The sequence below is a fragment of the Lonchura striata genome, chromosome 1 (genome assembly GCF_050655825.1).
Source record: "Lonchura striata isolate lonStrDom1 chromosome 1, ASM5065582v1, whole genome shotgun sequence".
In the NCBI taxonomy this organism is placed as follows: domain Eukaryota; kingdom Metazoa; phylum Chordata; class Aves; order Passeriformes; family Estrildidae; genus Lonchura; species Lonchura striata.
This window is the reverse complement of record NC_140703.1, coordinates 90,642,853-90,663,697: the sequence shown is the minus strand read 5'-3', so window position 1 is coordinate 90,663,697 and position 20,845 is coordinate 90,642,853. Positions and strand designations below refer to the sequence as shown.

Here is a 20,845-nt window from a genome sequence, read left to right as displayed (position 1 = left end):
AATTGAACAAGTTTTATGGAACTCTGCTAATAAGATTCTGCACTTCAAAAGGGCAGAGTTTGGTAAACTTTTGGAATTGATTATTAAAGATGGATAGAAGAATGTGGGCAATAAAATGTGAGGGGTTTCTACAGGTCTGAGCAACTAAAAGTTTTGGGAATCTGTGTACCAGAAAAAAGAGAAAGCCTGGTTGTGTAAACACTTCAAGAGATGTGCTAATACATTAGGTTATGTCTTTTAAAAGAAAGACCAGGTCTTAGGCAAGGAATGGACATATATATGTGACAGGAGAGATCACACCAAAGTCTTCCTAAGCTTTCTTGGATGATATCCTACACAGGGGGAACAGTGTAATGCTCTTCACTTGTGTTTCACTACAAGGTTTGGCACAGCAGTGCAGAAGATGTTATTTGTTAGCTGGAGCTCTGCAGGAAAACTGTGTGTGTAATAAGGATCTGGCTCATAGCATACAGACACCACTGAAAAAAATCATCACAAGATTGGACAGAAGCAATTAGGAAGGCATATCAAACTATCTGTAGGGACAAATCTTGTTTTGTATTTCATAAACTATCATGACACTAGTATTGACTTCTAAATTTTTAAAGATGAAGCATTTAGAGGTATCATTAATTGAATAAAAAGCATGTCAAGACTCTGAAAACCAGTAAAGATTGAACAAAAACTGTAAATGCTAAGTTACTACTAGCAGTACAACTTCCCCTAGGTGCACCAAGCTTATACATAAACACAAATATCTGGCCATGCTATGCAAAGTAATTCTTATGCTACAGTATGACCCAGACATCAAAACAGGAAACTAAAATCCAGTGTGACAGATATCAGAAAGTGTTGATGCTTCAGCACAAAACCTGAGGAGATCTTGTGTGCAGCTCTGAGCACTCATACTCAGGAAAACTATATTTCAGCTCTGCAGAGCCATGGCTACAGTAAGGTTGCAGACTTCATCCCTGTATAGAGAGATTCCTGTACTTAAGATCTGGATTCAGTGATCCTTGTAGCTCTCTTCCAACTAGGATATTCTGTGAATGACATAACTTAGAATCATAGGATCATCACAGAATATCCTGAGTTGGAAGGGTCCCACAAGGACCACTGAAGTTCAACTCCTGGCCCTGCATAGAACAATCTATGTGCCTCACAGAACACACTATGTGCCTCAAAGTGTTGCCCAAATGTTTCTTGAACTCTGTCAGATTGGTGATGTGACCACTCTCCTGAGGAGCCTGTTCCAGTGCCCATCCACCTTCTGGGTGAAAACCTTTCCTTAATACACACCTTGACCAGTAGGAAACAAGAAGAGGCCTGAATAACTTGGCTTGTTAAGTTTGGAAAAAAAAAAAAAAAAAAAAAAGGAGAAGAAATATACAAGCCAACCACAAGAAATCAGCAAAAGCAGAAAAATATTTTCTACCTGTTAAAGTCATCAGTTGAAAGCAAATCTATTTGTTTGTGGCAAATAGAGATCTTGTTAGTCCAAGTTAGTCTTGTGGGCTCAACCATGGCTGAATATCTGAGGGAGAGACTAAAAGGAGAGATTTCTATAATGAAATAAGACTGCAGATCTCCTTCAGTGTTCAGTAAATGTTTTCTCAGCTTTTCAGTTCCAAACTATTGCTAGTTTGCCAAACATGAACTGAAAGACACTAACCTTAAAAAACTTTTCATGTCAATTTGGAGCCGTATTCTGAAGCTTGAGTCATATAAGAGGAAGAATGTGGGTTTTCATGGAAAATTTAAAACACCTTTCTCAGACTTGTCTGACTGCTCAGCTGAACTTTGCCATCTGAAATACTCAGACTGGCTATGTCCCACATAGAGAAAAAGCTCCATTCACTACCTATCTGCTACTCAGACATCATCAAAGGTGAAAATAAAGTTGCCTAGGATATTTATCTGTTTCCATTTCATGTGCATGCAGTGCTGCTCTTTGCCAGTTTGAACTTAAACCTACTTGCAGAGCTAAACACTTGCTCTTCCTCCTGTAAGAGGTCATAGGAAATTACCTGTTGGCTTCACTGGGATCATATATATGGAGTCCTTACAGATGAGCAAGCAGATATTTTTCTTCTCTGCCCACAGGGTCCATCTGCTCCTGCTGTTTCTCCAGAGAGGTCCTTGGAGTGAAATTTTCAAAAATAGTAACAGATCCCCTCCTCTTTCCCCCAGATATGTTATTCTTAAAGTGCTTGGTTATGTTTCTGTCACTGTTAGCCAGCCATTCTCTGTGTCATGCCCTACTCTTGAGATTCACCTCTCTGCTCTCTGCCATGACTCTGATGATTTGCTTGGTTCCAGCCCAGTGCTGCAGACTGACTCAGCCTGATGCCCTCCCAAGCTAAATGTGACTGTTCCCACCACCACCACCTGGCTCCAGCTGATGCATGAGCCCTTGGAGTGTAACACACACAAAATGCTTTGGTGGATTCATGTTCCCTCTACCACTCCCCAGTCCAGCATCTCCCTTGCCTTCATACCTCCTGCTTGATAGGGTCTCACTAACTGGAAAGTGAGAGAAAAAAATGAGTTTATCATGGTGCAAATTTAACTCCATACAAATTCTATGTGCCAGACATAGGTAAAGGGTTATATTTCAGCCCATTGCATCCACATGAAAAGGTGCTCCTATATTCATTTCTGCCTTGTTTTGGTTTGGGTTTTGGAAGTTTTTGTTTTGTTTATTGCCTGGCTCCTAGATTCATGTTTTTATGCAGAAAATGTTTGAACAAAAAAGAGGGTTCAATTTACCCTGTCATGAAAAAACTGTAAGACCTGCTTCTAAGAATTGCTCCAGCCAGGATTGCAAATAAAGAGTAAAAAAATAAAAATGCATTTCAGTTGGCATCACTGTAAATTGAGTAAATGCACTACAGGCTGGGGTAATTTTTCCTGAACATTTTTGAGAGATATTGTTTTTTATGGGCAAAGCACATTGACACTCAGGAATAACAGCACATCTTGACTAGTTCTGAACCCTGAGCCAGTGCTGAATGCAGCACGTCCTTATTGGCACTGCCTACAGATAGGTAGAACAGGACCCATCTACCCTAACTTCAGCCATCTGGTCAGGTATGCTCTCACTAAGCTCTAACTAAGCCTGTCTGCTTGCTGTAATTGACTGAGCCATGCAGGCAGCTTCAAAAGGTGACTCATCCCTCCCTTTAGTAGGTGCCTAAGCTAGCTGGCACAAATTTCCCTCTGTCTTTCTCCATTGAATGCAGAGGGAGCCAAGACTTGGCCTACACACTACCTAGTATATGGCTAAAGTTAGTGAAGATAAATCCCATCTGTAGTTAGTGCTGGATCTGATAACTCAACTGCTAAAGCTCCATTTGAACTGCAGGCATTGCTTTTAGAAAAATAGATATCATGAACTTATTGGTATCAGATGTTGTCCATAAATGGGCAGTTCTAAAGGGAGGCTGGGAGTGGGGAGGGATAGTAACCCCTTGATTGTGAAATTACATGATTACTAAATGAATATGATTCTTCAGCAGGCTGTTTTTAATGTCGGGGTTGTGTTTCTAATGAAGGAAAACATGTTGTATCACTGATCCATATCACAGTCCACATGCTGTCTGCTATCAAGAGAAAGCAAGCTCTAAACTCAAGATCTATCAGATTTTTATTCATACCTGCAGAAATAAAACCATAAGGTTGTTCTTTTGTAAAACCAAAATAGTCTCTGTGCAGTGTATCTGATTCAAACCATATTGCTAGCAAGGTGGAACCTTGAAAACATTAAGATTTTTCTATGGTAAAAGCTAAAGATTAGAGGGCCCTGAGGAAACAGAACACATGGGCCAAAAGTTTTAAACCCAAATATTAAAGATAGTCAGCCAAGTCAAAACATTGGCATCTACATGAAGGGATTGTGAATTACAGTGGGACTGAGCACCCGCTGAGTCTACTATTCCCTAGCACTTCTGAAAACTACTCCAGTTTTAATTAAATAAATTCATATGGATGAAGTTGCTTCAATTTTGTACAAAGGAATATTTATGCTCCTTGCTTTACTAGAAGAACCCCAAAAGGGTTTGACCCCTTGTCTTTCTGCACCAGAATGGGAAGAACAATGAGAGAAGCCTTTAGTTCTGAAGGGTTTTTTTTCAGTTGAATCAGAACTAAACCCTCAGAAAACAAAACCAAGCAAATAAACAAACAGATGAAACCATCAAAAAACAGAGGCCCATCATATAAGTCACCAATGATTGATCAAAAGGACATTGGAGAAACAGAAACCTGCCACCATAGCTTCAGAAAATTTGAACTCAAAAGCTTATGATGCGCTCAGCCCCATCAGTTGCATAGTGAAAGGTACCTCTGACTCGCCACAGCTTCTGCCTCTTCACAATCCTGCCTGTGGTCCTCCTGGGGCTGACCTGGGAAATGCATTGTGTTAAATTAGCTCAAGGAACTGTTCTCATTTTTGAGGTATGAGAAAATTCACAACACTGAAGTAATTTAGAAACCAAAGTTTAACTCCTTTGAGTAATAGAAACCCCAAAGTTATTCTAGATTATATAGGAAGAGAAAATAGGTGTCATATTTTAGGTTGAATTACAATCTTTATGTCCCATCCCAATAGACACAAATTAATATCTGCTACTATAGAGCTTAAAGCAGGTCTCCACCACCAATATCAGGAAGACTTTCCTAAGCTAGAAGTTGTTGACAGAAAAATATGCCATGTGCCCTTCTTCTGGCTTTGCAGTCCTTGTGAGGTAAAGCATGAGGAATCCTCTATCTGAAAGGCATTGGGCAGCTGTTCTTCCATTACTGTTCATGTAGAAGTGGAGGAAAAACTTTTACTTTCTTAGTTTAAAAAACTTTCTCAGCTGAAACCAGTAACTGATATTTCTCAATACAACCACAATCCTGGGCTTGTCTGATTTTCCTGTCCTTAGCTGGACAGTATGGCTTTGGATAAGACATAAAAGATTTGTCTCTACACACCTGCTCAATTCACTGTATAGTGAGCCCATGATGCCAAACACAACATCAAGGATGCCAATTTTAGGGAAAGGCACTTGAAATTCAATACTGAGACAACCAACTTTTAAGACATGTAAATCCTTCAGTGGAACTAGCCATAAACTTTGCTAGCCTAACTCTTCCTAGGTGGCTAATGAATTGGAGTGTGTCTCATTTTTCCTGCCTACTCTGAAACATCCTAACCTGACTATTAGAAGCTGTGTATGGCCCATAGACCCAAAAATGCATTTTCCTTTCAGCATAGATAGAAATTGCCCTTCTTCGCAATCATTGAAGAAGAGGAGCATTCCCAGAGTCAGGAATGAAAATCTATTCCTGTCTGTTGCTATACACATTATCTTTTCTTGTCAATAAAACCAGTTCAAAGGTAGTATGTTATTTCATTTTTTTCATGTGAAATTTAGTTTTTATTTACAAACCTTATTTTGATACTGGAATAAACTTGTATTATTTTTAATTGCTAGTGCTCATACGGTGTCAGAAAATGACATGGCATAGGAGTTACGAATCACGCTTTCACCTCTGAAAATGCAAAACCCAATAAAATTTGACCAAGCAGCAGAGTATTGATCAAGCAGTCGTTACTGTTGCTTAATTGTGTGGTTTATGTAGTGACCTGTGGCACAGCACAATTAGAAAGGATAAAGTCCTGGTCACCTTTCACGTAAAATTCTTTCTGGTGTGTAGGAAGTTTTTGCTCCATACTATAAAGCAGGAAAGAGCACCTAAAATGTTGGTTTCTGGCTGTCAGGGGACTTCACAGTTGAATTTTAAGGTCTAGGATTTTCAAAACAATTAGTTGTTCTTCTGTTAAGAAGGCATAGGCAATGTAGGTGGATGAATCCAATTTCCAAATTATGCAGGTGACATCAATGGCATTTTAGATGTTACACCAAAATAAAGAGGCAGTTAGAATCTGAATATTTCAGTGTGGGCTTTAAGACTGAGGTCTTGAACATACAACAAAAATTTTAGACTGGTAGCTTTAGTTTAAGCCTCTATTTCCCCATTGGTATCTGGAGGAAGTCAAAACCTCATGCAGGACATGGTAGGCTAAACCCTCTCTTTTTGGGCTGGTCCTTAGTAGTGGCAATTCAGAGTCAATCAATGTCAGTGAAGTTCAGATACTTAATCTGCCAAAATCACTTGGGCAAATTTAGCCTGGCTGTCTAAGTCACATAGGATTTGCCACACACCGAAGTGGCATCCAAAGGCATTGGGCAACTGGGCTGAAAAAAATAAATACAGTTTGAATGGTTCATGCAAATGCAGTTGTTGCTAGCCAAAGGCTACAGTACCATTTCGTAACTTGAGGTATGGACAGAAAGATTTCTGTGCTTCTTTGGTACTCCCTGCCAACATTCATGTACAGAAGACCTAAGTAAACACAATAAAATCAGTACGTGCATTTGACGAGTTAGCTCACACTCTGTACCTGTAAAAGAAATGTAACAGCAGAAATAAGGAAAAGTTCAAACCTAAAGAAAACCTTCTATCCTCTTCCGCAGAAATACCTGCATTCTCTAATTCTAACTTGAAGCCTTAGAGGTAGCAAGATCTGAAGTGAGGCAAGCATCTGTAGAGACTGGATGTGACCTTAAATGAGCTCAGACATTGTGGAGAGTCTCTTTTTGTTTTGCTGCTCATGCCACAGGCCTGGGGTGCACAGTCTCCTAATCTGGGCAACTAATACAGTGACTTAACAGAACTAGGGTGACCAAGTCAGATGCCTCCCATCTGGATGTGTACAGAGGCATGGCTGAAGTGCCCTGGCAAAAGGGCAGCGTCATAATTTAACGAAAAAATTAGCATATGCTCAAAACTTTTGGAAACAAAAAGCTTCCTGAGATACTAAAGGTACTAAAGCAGCAGAATGGGGGCCCTGTTCACTTGCAAGATGCAGCAGCTGGTTGGGGCCCTTCCCTGACCTCCGTGCAGAAGGAAAAAAGTCAAACGTGCTGGGTTGAGAGGTCTTCTCCTTCCACCCTCAACTCTGTCAGACTCTGCTGGAATTTATTCATTCCTCCTGCCGAGCCTCCCACTCCTAAAAATAGCGGTGGCTCTTCGCAGCTACAACGACATAATAAAACCGCAGAAGCTGGGGGAAGCTCCTGGAGGATAACCCCCGGCCGGGTTACAAAGCACTTTTCGGGCCGATTTGATGCACAGGATGTGCCCCTTCCTCATGCGGGGGCACCTCCTCGCTCCCAAGAGCGCTGCCCACCGCAGCCGCTCTCCCCCTGCGCCGCCGCGGAGCGGCCCGGCCTCCTCCTCCCGTTAGATGGCGCTACAGACCTTACAACCACGTGTACGGAGGGGTGGTGGGGGGGAGGAATCATAACAATAATAAAAGAAATAACCCTCGTATTGTCCGAAACGCGGGGAGTCGGCCCCGCGGTGCGCCTGGGGGAAGCGGCGCCCAGCGTCGGGATGCCCCTTTCCCGCAGGAAACGCCCGGGGTTCCCGCAGCCCCGCGGCGGCTGCCGGGGCTTGGCCCTCGGGAGCCACCAGAGCAAAGTCGGGGGCAAGTGGGCGAGCGGAGCCGTCCTTCCTACCGGGAGAACATCCTGTCAGGAACGGGGAGGAGGCGCCGGCCTGTTCTTAGCCGGGGAGCTGGGCGAAACCCACCTCATCCCTCCCGTTCATGACTTCTCCGTTCCAGAAAGCTGGTCGTGAAATGTCCACAGCCCGCTTGGGTTCTGATGGCCGGGTGTTTGATCAGTCCCACTCTTTCCCCCCAACACTTTTTTTCTTGTTAGGAGTCCCGCGCTTCCCCTCGGTGTAGCACCCCGCAAGTTTTCGGGCAGCCGATCAGTGGCTGCCACGGGGGTCCGCCGGAGCGAGGCTGCCCTAGGTATGTGGCTCTGTCCCTCTCCCACCCCGGCCGAGGACAGGAGGGATAGGACGGTGTATGAAACTGCTGGTCCTCAACTCACTAAGTCCATGGCCGACTAGTCAACGCTTCTCCGCCCGGTCCCCAGCCGAAAAGCGGCTGGTTGTCCCCAGCCCTGCCACTGAGCGTGTAGGCGATCACCTTAAGGAGTTAGGGCTGTCCCGGCGCAGAGGCTACCGCCGCACCCTCCTCCCGCACCTGACAACGGGCTGTGAACTTTCCGGTGGGGTAAGTTCTCCTTTAAGAAAGCGAACTGTTCCTTATGCATATTTAAGGATGTTTGTCTGCAGTGCCCAGCTGACACGGGTCTGGAGACTCACACGCGGGACCCGAGCTCTGGAGGAATAAATCATCCCTACTTTAAACGCACCCGCTGCCAGGGCTCCAGTCAAGGAACTCCTTGCATTGCTCTAAACACATGTAAGTTTGGGGGGGATGGCGGAGAGGGGTGCTGAGGAGACGGAAGAGGGAGACTAAGCCTGTTTAGGGAGATAAGTAGGGTATTTTAGTAATTTCCATCACCAACATCACTCCCCCCTCTCCAGTTCCCGCCCCCCCCCCAAAAAAAAAAGAAAAAAAAAAAGACAAAACCTATTGTCCTTGGATTTCAAAAAACAATTCAAAACAATCTTTTATTATTACTATTTTCCACCCAGCCTAGGGGCTCCTGCCCCCCTCAACATGCCAGCATGCCTGGATCCCTAAGATCAGTGAGGTTTCCAGACTTCCTCCGTCTTTTTGTCCTGCACGAAAGCGCTTTGCTGGGTGCGCAAGTGTGCGTGTGAGGAGCGGAGAGGAGCGCCGGGAGGGTAAGTAGACCCCTTGCTTCAGCCGGGGGGGCAGGAGGAGACCTCTCACGTCACCTGCGGATCAGAGGACTCCTCCGTCGCGCCGGGGATGGGATCCCAGGCAGTCTTTTCAGCAGAGAGTGGGGGGAGCCTTCTGGGGGTGCGAGTGCCTTGGAAAAGCCCCCGCCACAGTTAGGCACCCTGCCACCTCCGCGCGTGTGTACTTCTGTACGTGTGTGCGAAACGACAATGCGTATGTGAAGGTCAGACTTGTGAGCTTCCACTGCAGCTCAAATGGGAAGGAGCAACTTTCAGTGCTCTGCTCTTAGTGGTTTCCTGCCTTTTAAAGTGAACTTGTTCGAGTGTGTTATTCAAAATGTGGTTCAGTAGTTATGCCTTCAAATTAAGTTGCTTCTTCGTCCTCATCGGGAAAAGCAGGCATGTATCCTCAATTGTATAGTATATATATATAAAAAAATCTACTAGGTACTTTATGATTCCATCTGGAGAAATTAAAAGCCCAGAGCTGTAATGTTTATTCTTACATAGTTTACAAAAAAAAAAGGGGGGGGGGGGGGGTGGAATGTGTGAGACACATGTCTCCAAATATAACCAAAGTGCTTTCCCTTCTGGTTAAAAAGTTGCATGCAAATGTTTTCATTTTAACACTCCCTGCCACCTGTACTTCTCAGGGAAACTTTTCTTGGCGTTAGTGACGAAGCACCAATAGTACTTATTAATGAATTAATTATTATTATGGCTGCTGAATTGACTTAAAGTGCTTTGGAGGCGAAACTGATCCATGTTAATCAGTTACAATTAATTGTGTTTCAGCTGCTGTGTCAAACACAGTTTCAGAGACGAAGGGGAGAAGGCTGTGCATGGGATGTAGGGAAGGGGGTGATCCTGAGACTCTTCCCGGCCCCCTCGCTCAGAGATCTCCTCTTGGGGTGCAGAAACTGGCGTAATGTTGTCCCGGTGCCCGAGTCAGGTCACACAAAGGTGCGAGGGGCACCTTAGGTGACAAACTCCTCTTTCTCCTACCAGAAGCTGCAAAGATTAAGAGAGTCTAGGATTTAGGAGCGCAGCCCCGCAGGGAGATTTCCCTCAGGAGTTCGCATTACGGGGAGGGCAGCGGGCGTGGGCTTCGCTGTGCCGTCTCTGCTTGGCCGCTTGGGTCAGGGCTTTTGTGTTGGCGGCGGAGACAAGGAGGCAGCGGTGGGCAGCGAGGCCGGAGGATCCACAGAGTCCTCTCGCGGGGGGGCGACTGCATCCCGCGTCCAGGAGCATCTGGGGAGAGGGAAGCCGGGGAAGAGAAGAAAATAGCTCCCCGAGGGGACAAGCGACAGCTGGGCCGGGCTCTGTGAATGCCAGGGAGGCCAGAGGGGACGGCCGCAGGGCCCAGGGCAGGAAAAGCCGGGTCGCGTACACGGGCGGCCAAGACGCCGAGGACAGGGCTATTCTCTGCCGTGCCGCTGCCCGGGCCCCCCGCGGGACCTGGGTGCTAGGGGTGCCGGGCGGGCTCAGCGGGAAAAGCTGAGGACCAGCAAGGCCAGGGAGCGGCGTCGAGACAACCGGGCAAAGCCTGGCAAAGCTCCCAGGGTCGATGAGCCCAAGGGAGGCCCGCGGGCCGCCGTCTGGCCAGCTGGTCACAGGGCAGCCCGTGTGTGCCCGGCACGGCACGGCAGGGGAGCAGCCCCTCCACGAGCCGTGGAACGCCAAGGCGGAGCGGGCTCTGGCTCGGGTTGGCCGGGTGGTGGCTGGGGTCGACCTGGCTGGACCGGGGGCCGCGCACCGGCTACCCACATCCCCAGTGGGAACTGGTGGCGGGGAGGGGCTGGAGACAAACTTCCCGTCTTTTGCCAGGGAAACGGGATTTTCCACAATTATAACTACCCCTCTTCACAAAGTTAGGGGCGACAGAGAGGGAGAACTGGAGGTTCTTCCCGGGCTAGGCGCCTAACCCTTGCCCTGCCTGCCCCTTGGCCTCTGGCCGCCGCGGGGGGTGAGCCCGTCCCGGGCGGCACCAGGCATCATCAAGTACTGCTTGTCCTTAGAGATTTACACTTCGCAAAAGTAAAGCTTTCCCCAGCATTCAATGTGACTTTTTTTTTTTTTTTTTTTTTTTTTTTTTTTTTTTTTTTATGTCAGTCGGCAGAAAGGCAATTGGGAAACTCTATTCCCTCCCATCCTCTCTGGAATTGTGTTGCTGGGATTTTTTTGCGGTTTGATTTTTTTTCCTTCTCACACTCCAGCTCTTTCTCAAAGACTTCCCCCTTCCTCCCTCTCTCTCTCTTTTTTGCTTTTTTTTTTTTTTTTTTTTTTTTATTCCCCTTCATCCCATTGACTCTACTCAGCCCTCAGCTTTTCCTTAAGATGCACAAGGAAAAAACCAAACTACTCTACCCTGTATGTGCAGATGGACCTTTCTTGGAGAAAAGTAAAACAAACCCCCTTTTACCTGCAATAGAAGATAGTGTACAAAATTATGCACAAACCTCCTCCCCCCCCGCCCCCTGTCCTATATTGAATGCAGCTGTAATTAATTGAAAATTGCGGGAAGAGATGCGTTTTCCACGTGTGAATGTAACAGCTAAGGGCGGTCGGGTAGACAGGACACCTCGTTCCTGCTCATCACGGGTGGAATCGTTCTCTCCAGCTGGGATGGGTGGTGTTGTAAGTCTCGCAGAGGTACAAGATACAACTATTCGGTTTTCATCTATCACAAAAGCAGGCTTCGTTGGATGAAGCACCCATATTAACTAACTTTCTGCCTCTCCGTCCCTAGTTTTATTTATTTTCCTTGGATGCGGGACCGAGGTGGTAAAAACCAAACAAAAGCACTTGCGTTTGTGTCGGCACTTTGTCGTCGGGGCAGCACCCGCATTAGATTATTGCCAGGGATTTATTTGCATGCAGCTGCAAACCCACAAGCCGGCTGCTGACCGCTGCGCATAAAGGGCTGCCGGGGCCGGCCCCTGCCCGGCCGCCGCGGCTCCCGGTGGGAACACGGCCCGGGGGCCGGGGGGGGAGGATTTGGGAGTGGGTTTGCTCCCGACACGGCCCGGGGGGATGGTCACAGAGCCGACAGCAGCAGGGTCCCCAGCGCAGCCAGAGGCTGCAGGTGCGGGGGATGGGGGTGGGAGGGGGGGGCGGAGGCGGTGCCGGCCCGCAGCCCCCCCTCCCCGCCACCCGGCTCGCCCCCAAAGGCAGCCGCAGCTCCCACTGGCCTTGCTCACAAGCACATCCAAGAAAAGCTTTTCCTAATGCCTATGTCCCGGGGAAAATAAAAAGGACCGGTGGCAGATCCTCGGGATTTCTCAGAGCTATTTTCAGTGCTTTGAAATTTGTAGTAATGTTGATGTTCTTTTTTCCCCGTCTTCTACCCTCTCTTCGGCCCAGTAGCGTTTGGCAGCGTTTGACGAGGGAGCTATTAACCTTTGAAGCAAGGGCTTTAGATTTAAACTACCTCCTTCGCAGCCCTCTGTATGCCTCTCCCCCTCCCACACAGGCACGATGCGAGGATGGATTTGGCTGCATAGGATCGATGTAAATGTCTCCTCAGGCCTCCCTCTACCTCGGGCTACACTACCAAGTGTCCTTCATCTTCTCCCGGCGAACCCAGTAAAGGCTCAGGGCTCCTGGAGCTGGAACTGGCTCCCCTCCGAGTACAGCGGGATCAAAACCTGCCTCCAAAGCGGGACCGGCTCGGGGACGAGCCCCACAGTAGCGCTGCTGTGGTCTGGCCCATCTTTCTCTCCCTGAGGGGAAGGAGGGAGTCAAACGAGCTATCAGCAAACTTAGGGGGACTTCTGAGCGTCCCTCTCCTCCGACGGCCAGCATGGGACTGTAGGAGAAGGGCAAGAAAAACTGGGTTGGGGGAACTTTATTTGTCAGAGGAAAAAGATGTTCCCAATCTATGCAGGCTCCTTCCACTGGGCGTGAGCAGGAGAGGCCCCTCCGGGCTTTTCTGCCAAAGGCAGGGGGCTGCGGAGCGGGAGCTGCCAGACAGGGAGGCAAGGTCGGAAAACCTGCCCTAGGGGGAGAAGCTGGAAGGGCAATGGGAATGCACACAGACACACGGAGGGTCACGTTCGCGCCTCGCATCCCCACAGCGGTGCGTGGAGATGTCGCGCTGCCCCTTGGCCAGGCCACGCCGCCGCAGGGATTGAAATCCCTGCGCGCTGACGGGCCGGGGCGGGCACGCCGGGGCGGCCGGAGGGCAGCCCACCCTGCCGGGCCGCCCCGTCTAGAGCCGGGCTCCCCGAGTGCGGCCCGGTCGCGGTAGGGATCTGGCAGGGCTGCTCGGGCGCAGGAGGGGGTGTCTCCAACCCCATGCCCCCAGAAAACTGGGGAATAGGAGGATGGACTGCATGCGCAAATTAGGATGCGCCCGTGTGCTGCAGTGGGCAGCGTTTGTGGGGAGCAGGTCAGTAACACGAGTGGCCAGGAAAAGTGCGGGGAAAGGCAGGAAGGCATGAAACCATTCGCCGACTCCTTGCGGAGCGGGAGTGTGTTGTCATCTTTGTTTTGGTTGTGATGTTTTGTTTTGCAGGAGATTGGGACAATAGCTGGAGTGGATTACTCATTCCCGTAGGCAATACTTGCCTGTATGGGCTTCAGGATGCAGTTGGAAGCTTGGGAACAAAGCGGGCATCGAATGTCAAGGTAACTGGTCCCCTTCCTTTGTTTATGCTATTGTTAATGACGGGGCTCACTCAGCCCTGGCCTCAGCCGTGCTGTATGGCATTAATATTGACTTGAGAGAATAGGCAGGGCAATTAAAACCCAAACCCAGAACAACAGCAGCATCCAGCCCAAGCCCAGTTTTTCAGGTAAAACATGCCTCTTCTGGGCCCTGAGAATGATATAGTAGTCTTGCCTGGTATTTGTAGAAACACACACCATTCATAGAATTAAACACATCCCTATACAGCATTAACACGTAGGGGAGACACTGTAACCCTCTATTTCAGTATCAAATCAAAAAGGAAACAGCATACCCACATATTAATATGAGGGAATTCTCATCAGGATAAAAAAAATTAAAGAAAATAATATAATTATTATTTTAATTATGATAATCTAAAACTAGTAGAAACCTGAGCATTTATTGACTAATTTTCTTCTTGAGGTAGCGGATGGTATTTAAAGTTCAACATTTCACACGGCTTCTGGTTTAGTCTGTTTTTCTCGACAATTTAGGCAATTTCAGCAAACTGGGTTAAAATTTTTGGTACACATCTGAGTATGGGTCTGCATAAAATAGAGAAGGTGAGAGAATTGGGGAGAGGATGTTTTATTATTTTGAGAAGGGAGCGCATGTTTGCATGTGTGTGTGTATGCATATGTGTGAGAGAGAGTGAGAAACAAATGGAAAGATTTGCACCTTACATTTGATCTGTAGCTTTAGTGTGGAGTCTGAAACAAATATCTATTAGATTTCTCTGAAAAATGTCCCACTCAGGCAGGCAGACCCCTGATTTGAATGAGAGCTCCAGGTGAAGAAAGAAATTAATGTTATTCCAGAAGAATTCTTTATCAACTCTTTTTTTTTTCTTTGTCTAGAAAGATTAATTTCATCTCTCCTATCCTGGGCCCATTTTCTGTCAGTGAAGGGATATAATAATGATCAATGCCCAGTACTTCTCATATCTTTTGTAGTTGGTAAATATTTTTAATGTTTTGAATGTGGAAGGGAGGTGAAGAGATGAGCCCAATCTCAGCTTCAGAGGATCCTCATGAGTACTCACACAGAGGGAGGAAAAATCCAAACAACCAAGCCAACCTGTTCAGAAGACCCTCCAGCCCAAAACTCTACAGTCATGCAGATAGTTTTTGTATTTTATCTTCTTGCTTGGTGAAAGGGTCTGCATACATTGGGCTATCTGGGTCTATGTGACCAGCTCCAGGTGTACATTAGTACTCCAGCTGAAAATAGAATCTGGAGTTGTTCAGCAAACAGTTCCCATTTGACTATAGTGTGGACTGAATGCTGTATGGAGTGGTGGCAGGGAAGTAGCTCCAACTATTTCCAAAACTAATAACAAAAAGGTTACTATATATAAAATGTTTATACAGCCCACATTCCCTCAAGATGTTTAAATTTTGGTTTGATGCATATAAATATAGCAGACATACCCAGTTTCCCATTAGCCAGTCCCTGCTTTTTAAGATCAATTCATTTCAGTTTGAAAGAATGGCCCCATACTCAAGACAGTCAACAACCCTTTGACTTTTTCCACTCAGTGTGGACCTCGGGAAGAAATAGGATCTGTCTTTGTCATTTCACGAGTATCACAGTGCCTTGACATTGTGTTGTAAGAGCAGGCCTACTACCAGGGAGAGTAACAGTCTCCAGCTGGTTCCCCCTTTCTAATGCATTTTCCCCTTCTCATCTTAGGATCCTTTTGAGGAAGAAATAGTTCTGCTAGGACTCCATACTTGGACTTTGGAGGGCATGGCACAGCGGTCTGATATGAGAGCACTATCCCTGCAGATGGAAACTGTCCTCTGTATCCTGCGCCCTGCAAGAGAGGCAGCGAGGGGACACTTGAAGTAACCAAGCATCTGGCATCAAGCCTGACAATCCACTTCACACTATGTGAAGGAAAGTTTGTTCCAAACCACATACTTTGTGGTGCTCAATACTGGTGTCAAACTGGTTTGAACTGTCCCAGGTCTAAAATAAATATCTCCATTATGGTATGACAGTGAACTTGTCTCGCTAAACTTTCCCTGTTTATATTGGAGGTACAGAGCTGATGTAATGCTGTCTTTTCACCCATGGATGGATGCAATACGAACAATTCAGAAAAGTTCTGTTTAGTTTTTCCCCCCTCATAGTTGAAAAAATGCAAGTTATCAGAAACAAGCCTATGTTTGAAGGTACAGTTTTCAACATGTGAGTAGGAAACATATGTACTGGCACTATTCAACAGCTCTGTAAGGGCTGTGCTCGAATTTTGGCTTTTAATCTCAGCTTTGTTAGAGAGTGATGCAAAATGGAATGGAACCTGATTATTTGTGCTATAGCCTTGTGATGCTCATCCTATAACTGTTGGGGAGAGAAGCACAACACTCTGCTAAAGCTTTGGGTGAGCCTGAGTTTCAGGGGGACTCTAGTCTTCACAGGTTCTCACTTCACTGCCTTTCTTCCCTTAGTATTTGTTATACGGGATTTTTTTTTTTCTGCTTTTCTACATTTTAAAGTGAGTACAGGCTCAGTCCTGCTAAGAGAACTCCCTCCATCACAAGCTCACATTTGGAAAATGCCTGCCCATTTCGACTGCCCCCCTTCAAGTCGAAAGGGAGAAAAGGGGAGAAAAGAAAACCTTAAAAGAGAAAGAGAGAAGCGGAGTGGAGGGAAGGGGGAGAACCCCTGATTCCCCAGTGACCTGCACAGCTCGGACAGACCTCCAAGATCCCTTCTGCCTCCTGCAGACAAGCCCCGACGGAGAGAAAAACCTCACATGACTAAACTTTTAACGTGGCTTGGGGCTTATACAATTCAGGCTCAATTTTAACAATCTCGGGGCGGGGAGGGGTGGGAGGCGACAAAGGAGAAGAAAGTTTGACTTTACGTCTCTAAAAAAATCACCACAAGCCAAACCCCCAGCCATCAGCAAAAGCGCCCAGTGTCCCCGGCAGCTGGTGCCCTCCCGCCACACAACGGCGGCGGCTGGCAGGGAGAGGCAGCCCCAGCCCTGGCTGCCGGCACCCTGCGAGCAGCTCTGCCCCGGGGCTCCCCTCGCTGCCCCGCCAAGGGAGCTGCCCTCCCTTCTAACGCTGAGAGGGGACAGCAGCCCTGCCTGGGGTCTGCGGGGCTGGCATGGAAGTTTTTTGGCACTGCTAAAGGCGCGCACACACACACACACACACACACACACACAAATATATATATATATATATATATATATATATATATAATACACACACGTCTTTATATATAGATTCATATGTAGGTGTCTAGTCTATGTTTAAATTATTCTATCTATACACACAGTCCTCCTCTGATGAGGTCATTCTCCCATATATATGAGATTGGGTGTAAGATGCCAGAATCTAACGCCAAGATCTTATCACTGCCGATCTAAAAGCAATATAAAGTAAATGTTAGCAGAAGGGGAAATAAATTTTGGAGAGAAACATTCAACAAGGTGTCCCTGAAGGCTTTTCCCCCGCCCTCCCCACCGATGTGCCCACGCACTTTATGCCAAAGAGAGCCGTTTCTGCAGAAGAGACTCTTGCTTCAGAGCAAGGACAGACTGCAGCCCTCATCGTGGGTCTGTGCATAGCAGGGGCTGTACCTTGACATTTTTAATCCCCCTTTCCCTTTCCCGAGCAATGCTCTCCTCTCTAATGCGCTAATCGGCTGCAGCTTATTTATTTTTATTTTTTTCCCTTGTGGCTCCAAATGTCTTAATAATTTTTTTTTTTTTTTAATTTCAGGAAACTCAAAACGGAAGGGGGGAATGCTACTTGAAAGTGTGACTCAAAGAAAAGGTTTTGCTTTGCAGCCATCAGTAGCACCAGGAGACAGCTCCATTAAAAAAGTAGTTTTCCACTGCTCTTGAAAAGCCGTTATTTTTTACATCGCTTTTAGGAAGATAGATTAACAAAACATCACATTTCAAGCCACTCTGATCTGTAATTAAATGGAGGAGCCGGTTTGTATTCTCCTATGGCTTTTACAGAAGTTGCAGTGATCCAAAGTCAGGTTGCTGTGTCAGAGTGGCATTTTTATTAATGAGAATACAAAAAGCTTGCATATTCTTAGCCCGGCTTGAATTTAGTTGCTAAGCAACCGCTGTATGGTAATTCATCCGCGAAATTTAAATCTCGGAGAAAGGATCCTGCGTTTTGCTGAATGGTCGCCACGAGGAAAACAACTTGTGGGACCCGCGGCAGCTGCCGCCGCGGCACCGCGCCGCCCGCCTGCCGGCTCCCGCGGGCCGCCGCCGCCCCGGGACGGCCGCCGGGGACGGAGGGCAGGCGGGCAGCAGCGGCCGCCCCGTCGGCGCTGCCGCGGCCCAGCCTCCCCCGAGCGGAGGAACGCGGCACCCCCGTTTCCCGACGCGCGGCGCGGCCCGGGCCCCGCCGCCGCCGCCCCGGCTGGGGAGGGGTGCGGGGGACGCGAGTCCCGTCGCAGCCCCGGGGGCGAGGCCCCGCGGGCAGCACTGCGAGCCCGGCTGCTCCTTTGGTGTCGGGCAGGACGGGATGGGCGGCGAGCCTTCCCCCGTTCGGCCTTCACCCCTTAGCTTTTTGTGTCGCCAAAGCCTCTCGGCCAAAGAACTCCCTACTGCTGTGTCATTGACACTGCGGGGCCGCTCGCCGCCCTCCTCTCCCCTCGCTCCGCCGCCTATTGAAGGCTGCGCCCGCTCCATTGTGCCAAACTGCAACTGAAAACACCGATGGGGCAATAACCACCTCCCTGCATCTCCTCCGATCGCTCCATCCAGCCACCCGTTCCTCTCGCCAGAGGCGACCAAGCTTCTGGTCAGCCCTGGCATTAGCAAAATGAATCCCTGTCCTCAAGCGCTCGCCCCACGCCTGCCTCCGAGGTCGGGACTTGTTGCGTCCCTTTTAGAGTTTGATTAATTACCCTGGAACTTAAGCAAACTAAAGTACATGTGGCGAAGAAGCTCACGCCTACAGTTTGTCCTGCAGCTTGCCAGTTACAGAGGTAATCTTTACACTCGCTGCCAAATCGGAATGTGCATCTCTGCGCTTCAGAAAGGTATCCCTGTATAAATATATAGAAGTATCGATTTTGCTGTAGCTTGAAGATGTTGATCATTTATTACAAAAATAAACGAATAAATACAACAATGTATTGTTGCTTTCAACAGGATAAATATTTTACAAATATATAATTTTTAAAAACCCAAATTTAATTGTTAAAGTTATTTAAAATAGTACACTTATTGATAAAATTATCAATAGTATATACTGCATTTCATATTAGAACCAATTATTCTCTAAACGTTCCATTTAAAACCATTCATACAAAACAAGTTATGAGCATTGTAATGTGCAAACACGAATAACTACATTAAAGCATAAGGATTCTGTAAAGATCACTTTCCGATAGGAACTGCGGCGTTTTTAAACCAAAGTAGAGCTCTCTGCTAAATTTCGGAATATATACGCAGACCAACAGCAGTGACATGACTATTTTAAATACACCTGAAAATGATTTATTGTGTACAGACTCGACGGGGGAAGGATGGGATGTGAGTGAGAAGACTGGGGCGTAATAGAGGACCGCAGGATATGAAAATGTAAACTATAAATACACATCTCGGGATTACCCAGTCTGATCAAACATAACTTTGTAAAACATTTGGCTTTCCTTTAGGCAGGGAAAAAAAAAAAAAAGAAATAATAATTTTAAAAAAGAGTAAGGAAAACGATGCTGACTCTATTACCAAGCACAGAACACTGATACTATAAATGAATACAATTACTAAATTCATTAAGCGATCTGGCGATATATAACAATATTTTCATTATTTACACGTGTAACAATATAACCTTTAGCGCAAACCCTCTCACTTATTATCTACCCCTTGCTATCTCAGAGACTCACAACCCTGAAATTCCTAAATACATTCAAAGGATTCAGTTTCTCGGGGGCGGGGGAGGGGGCGGAGGGGCGGAGGGGGGAGCGCCCATGGCCTCACTTTTTGTGCATAACAAGTCCACGGAACGGGCACATTTTGCCGGTCCTTCCGACCACACGTTACTCCTCCAGCCTAACCCCCAGCTTTTCGGAGGCAGCAACCCGCAAAGGTTGCCTTTTAATAGAAACCAGCGTGAAGCCTAACGTTAGCTCTTTGTTGCCATCCAAATCGAGTAACCAAATACCGCTCCGAAATTTAAATAGACTTTCTCCGCGGCTAATACAACTGCTCCCCTTCGTGTGTGAAAACAGGATCCCACCTCACGTGTCAGTGGTACCCGGCCCCGGGAGGGGAGCCCGGCCGGGCCGCCTGCACGCTGGCCCCCGCCCGGACCTTCTTCCCTCCCCAGCTGCAAAATCAGCCAGCAGCTTCTGCTAAAACGAACAAAAGAAATAGCGTCCTTTACCCTTTCGGGTTCTCTTTCCCTTTGTTGGGTTGGCTTCTTCCCCCCACCCCCCCGCCCCCCCCCTCTTATTTCCTCCGTTGTCAGTAGGGCCTTTCGGATTTCACAAATCAAACGGACGGTGATATTTACTACGAGCTGGTGTTAAAATAATGCATCCCGGTGCGCGGCTCCCAGGTTGGCTTTGATTTATGGACTTACACAGGGCCTATCTGAAAGGAAGAAATGCTTGTTGTTCCTACAGCAGTTTTCTGGGGGGTTAACCCCTGCCTCAACAGCACGTAGAGAAGCAAGGCAGGAGGGAGGGGGCGCAGAGGAGGGGAGGAAGAGGAAGGTGAAGGAGCCACAGACGAGCTGGATCATAAAAGAAAATCTTATTCTCCAGCAGACTATCAATGGGGGCGAGTGGATGCATTAGATGCAGCTTGCAGCTCTCTACTTCCCACAACCTCCCCGCTGCAAAATGAAGACAGTTGAGGTGGTCATTCACTTGTCCCTACATTGCAATAAATTCTAGTGGATAAATATGACAGGTCAGCTAGTGCATCCATTGGCATCTCCAACGTTACTGACACTCGCGAGTGTTTGCAAAGAAGGCATGGCAGCGCTATGGCAAAGTGGAGGAGAAAACTAGACTACACCACTTCACACCCCATAGAAAAACCTTAAAACAACAACAACAGCCACAGCAACAGCAACAACAGAAACGGTGAACTAGGCAGACCGCACGTGGGATGTTGAAAGTAATATTCTATATATTCGATCAAAATAAAAATATAAAAAATAATTTCCTTTAAATTATAAAGATAAATTAAATACAAATATTAATACATACATAAAATTAGTCAAAATAAATTATAGCTCAGCCCCCCCTTCTCCCTCATTGCCCCCCACCCCGCAACCCCCCCCCCCCCCCACCTCCGTCTAGCCTCAGTTTGGAAAGAGAGGAAACAAGACTGAACTTTTGGAAACATCCCTCTTAGCACCGGCCACGCGGGACCTGAGGACGCGCTCAGGTACCGCCCGCGTCCGAGTGCCAGCCTAAACCGAGGCGCCACAG

General features: G+C 47.2%; 1 protein-coding gene across 8 annotated transcripts; it reads left to right on the top strand.

The window, feature by feature from the left end:
• The first annotated feature begins 3,046 nt into the window (after positions 1-3,046).
• On the top strand, positions 3,047-15,415 carry LOC116183241 (uncharacterized). Of its 8 annotated transcripts, none has more exons than XM_085558210.1 (6): positions 3,047-7,870; positions 8,200-8,329; positions 8,566-8,718; positions 12,209-12,246; positions 13,253-13,365; positions 15,101-15,415. In XM_085558210.1, the coding sequence occupies exon 1, from the start codon at positions 6,829-6,831 to the stop codon at positions 7,690-7,692; it is 864 nt and encodes a 287-aa protein (XP_085414336.1). In that variant the 5' UTR covers positions 3,047-6,828; the 3' UTR covers positions 7,693-7,870; positions 8,200-8,329; positions 8,566-8,718; positions 12,209-12,246; positions 13,253-13,365; positions 15,101-15,415. The 8 variants fall into 8 exon arrangements, with proteins under 8 accessions (XP_085414336.1, XP_085414332.1, XP_085414329.1 ...); XM_085558206.1 differs by having other exon boundaries at positions 12,209-12,437; XM_085558203.1 differs by having other exon boundaries at positions 12,209-12,546.
• The last annotated feature ends 5,430 nt before the right edge of the window (positions 15,416-20,845 follow it).

What these genes read in the sequence shown, in the direction of transcription:
- LOC116183241 (XM_085558187.1), top strand. Translation starts at nt 6,829, where the DNA reads ATGCTCAAAACTTTTGGAAACAAAAAGCTTCCTGAGATACTAAAGGTA.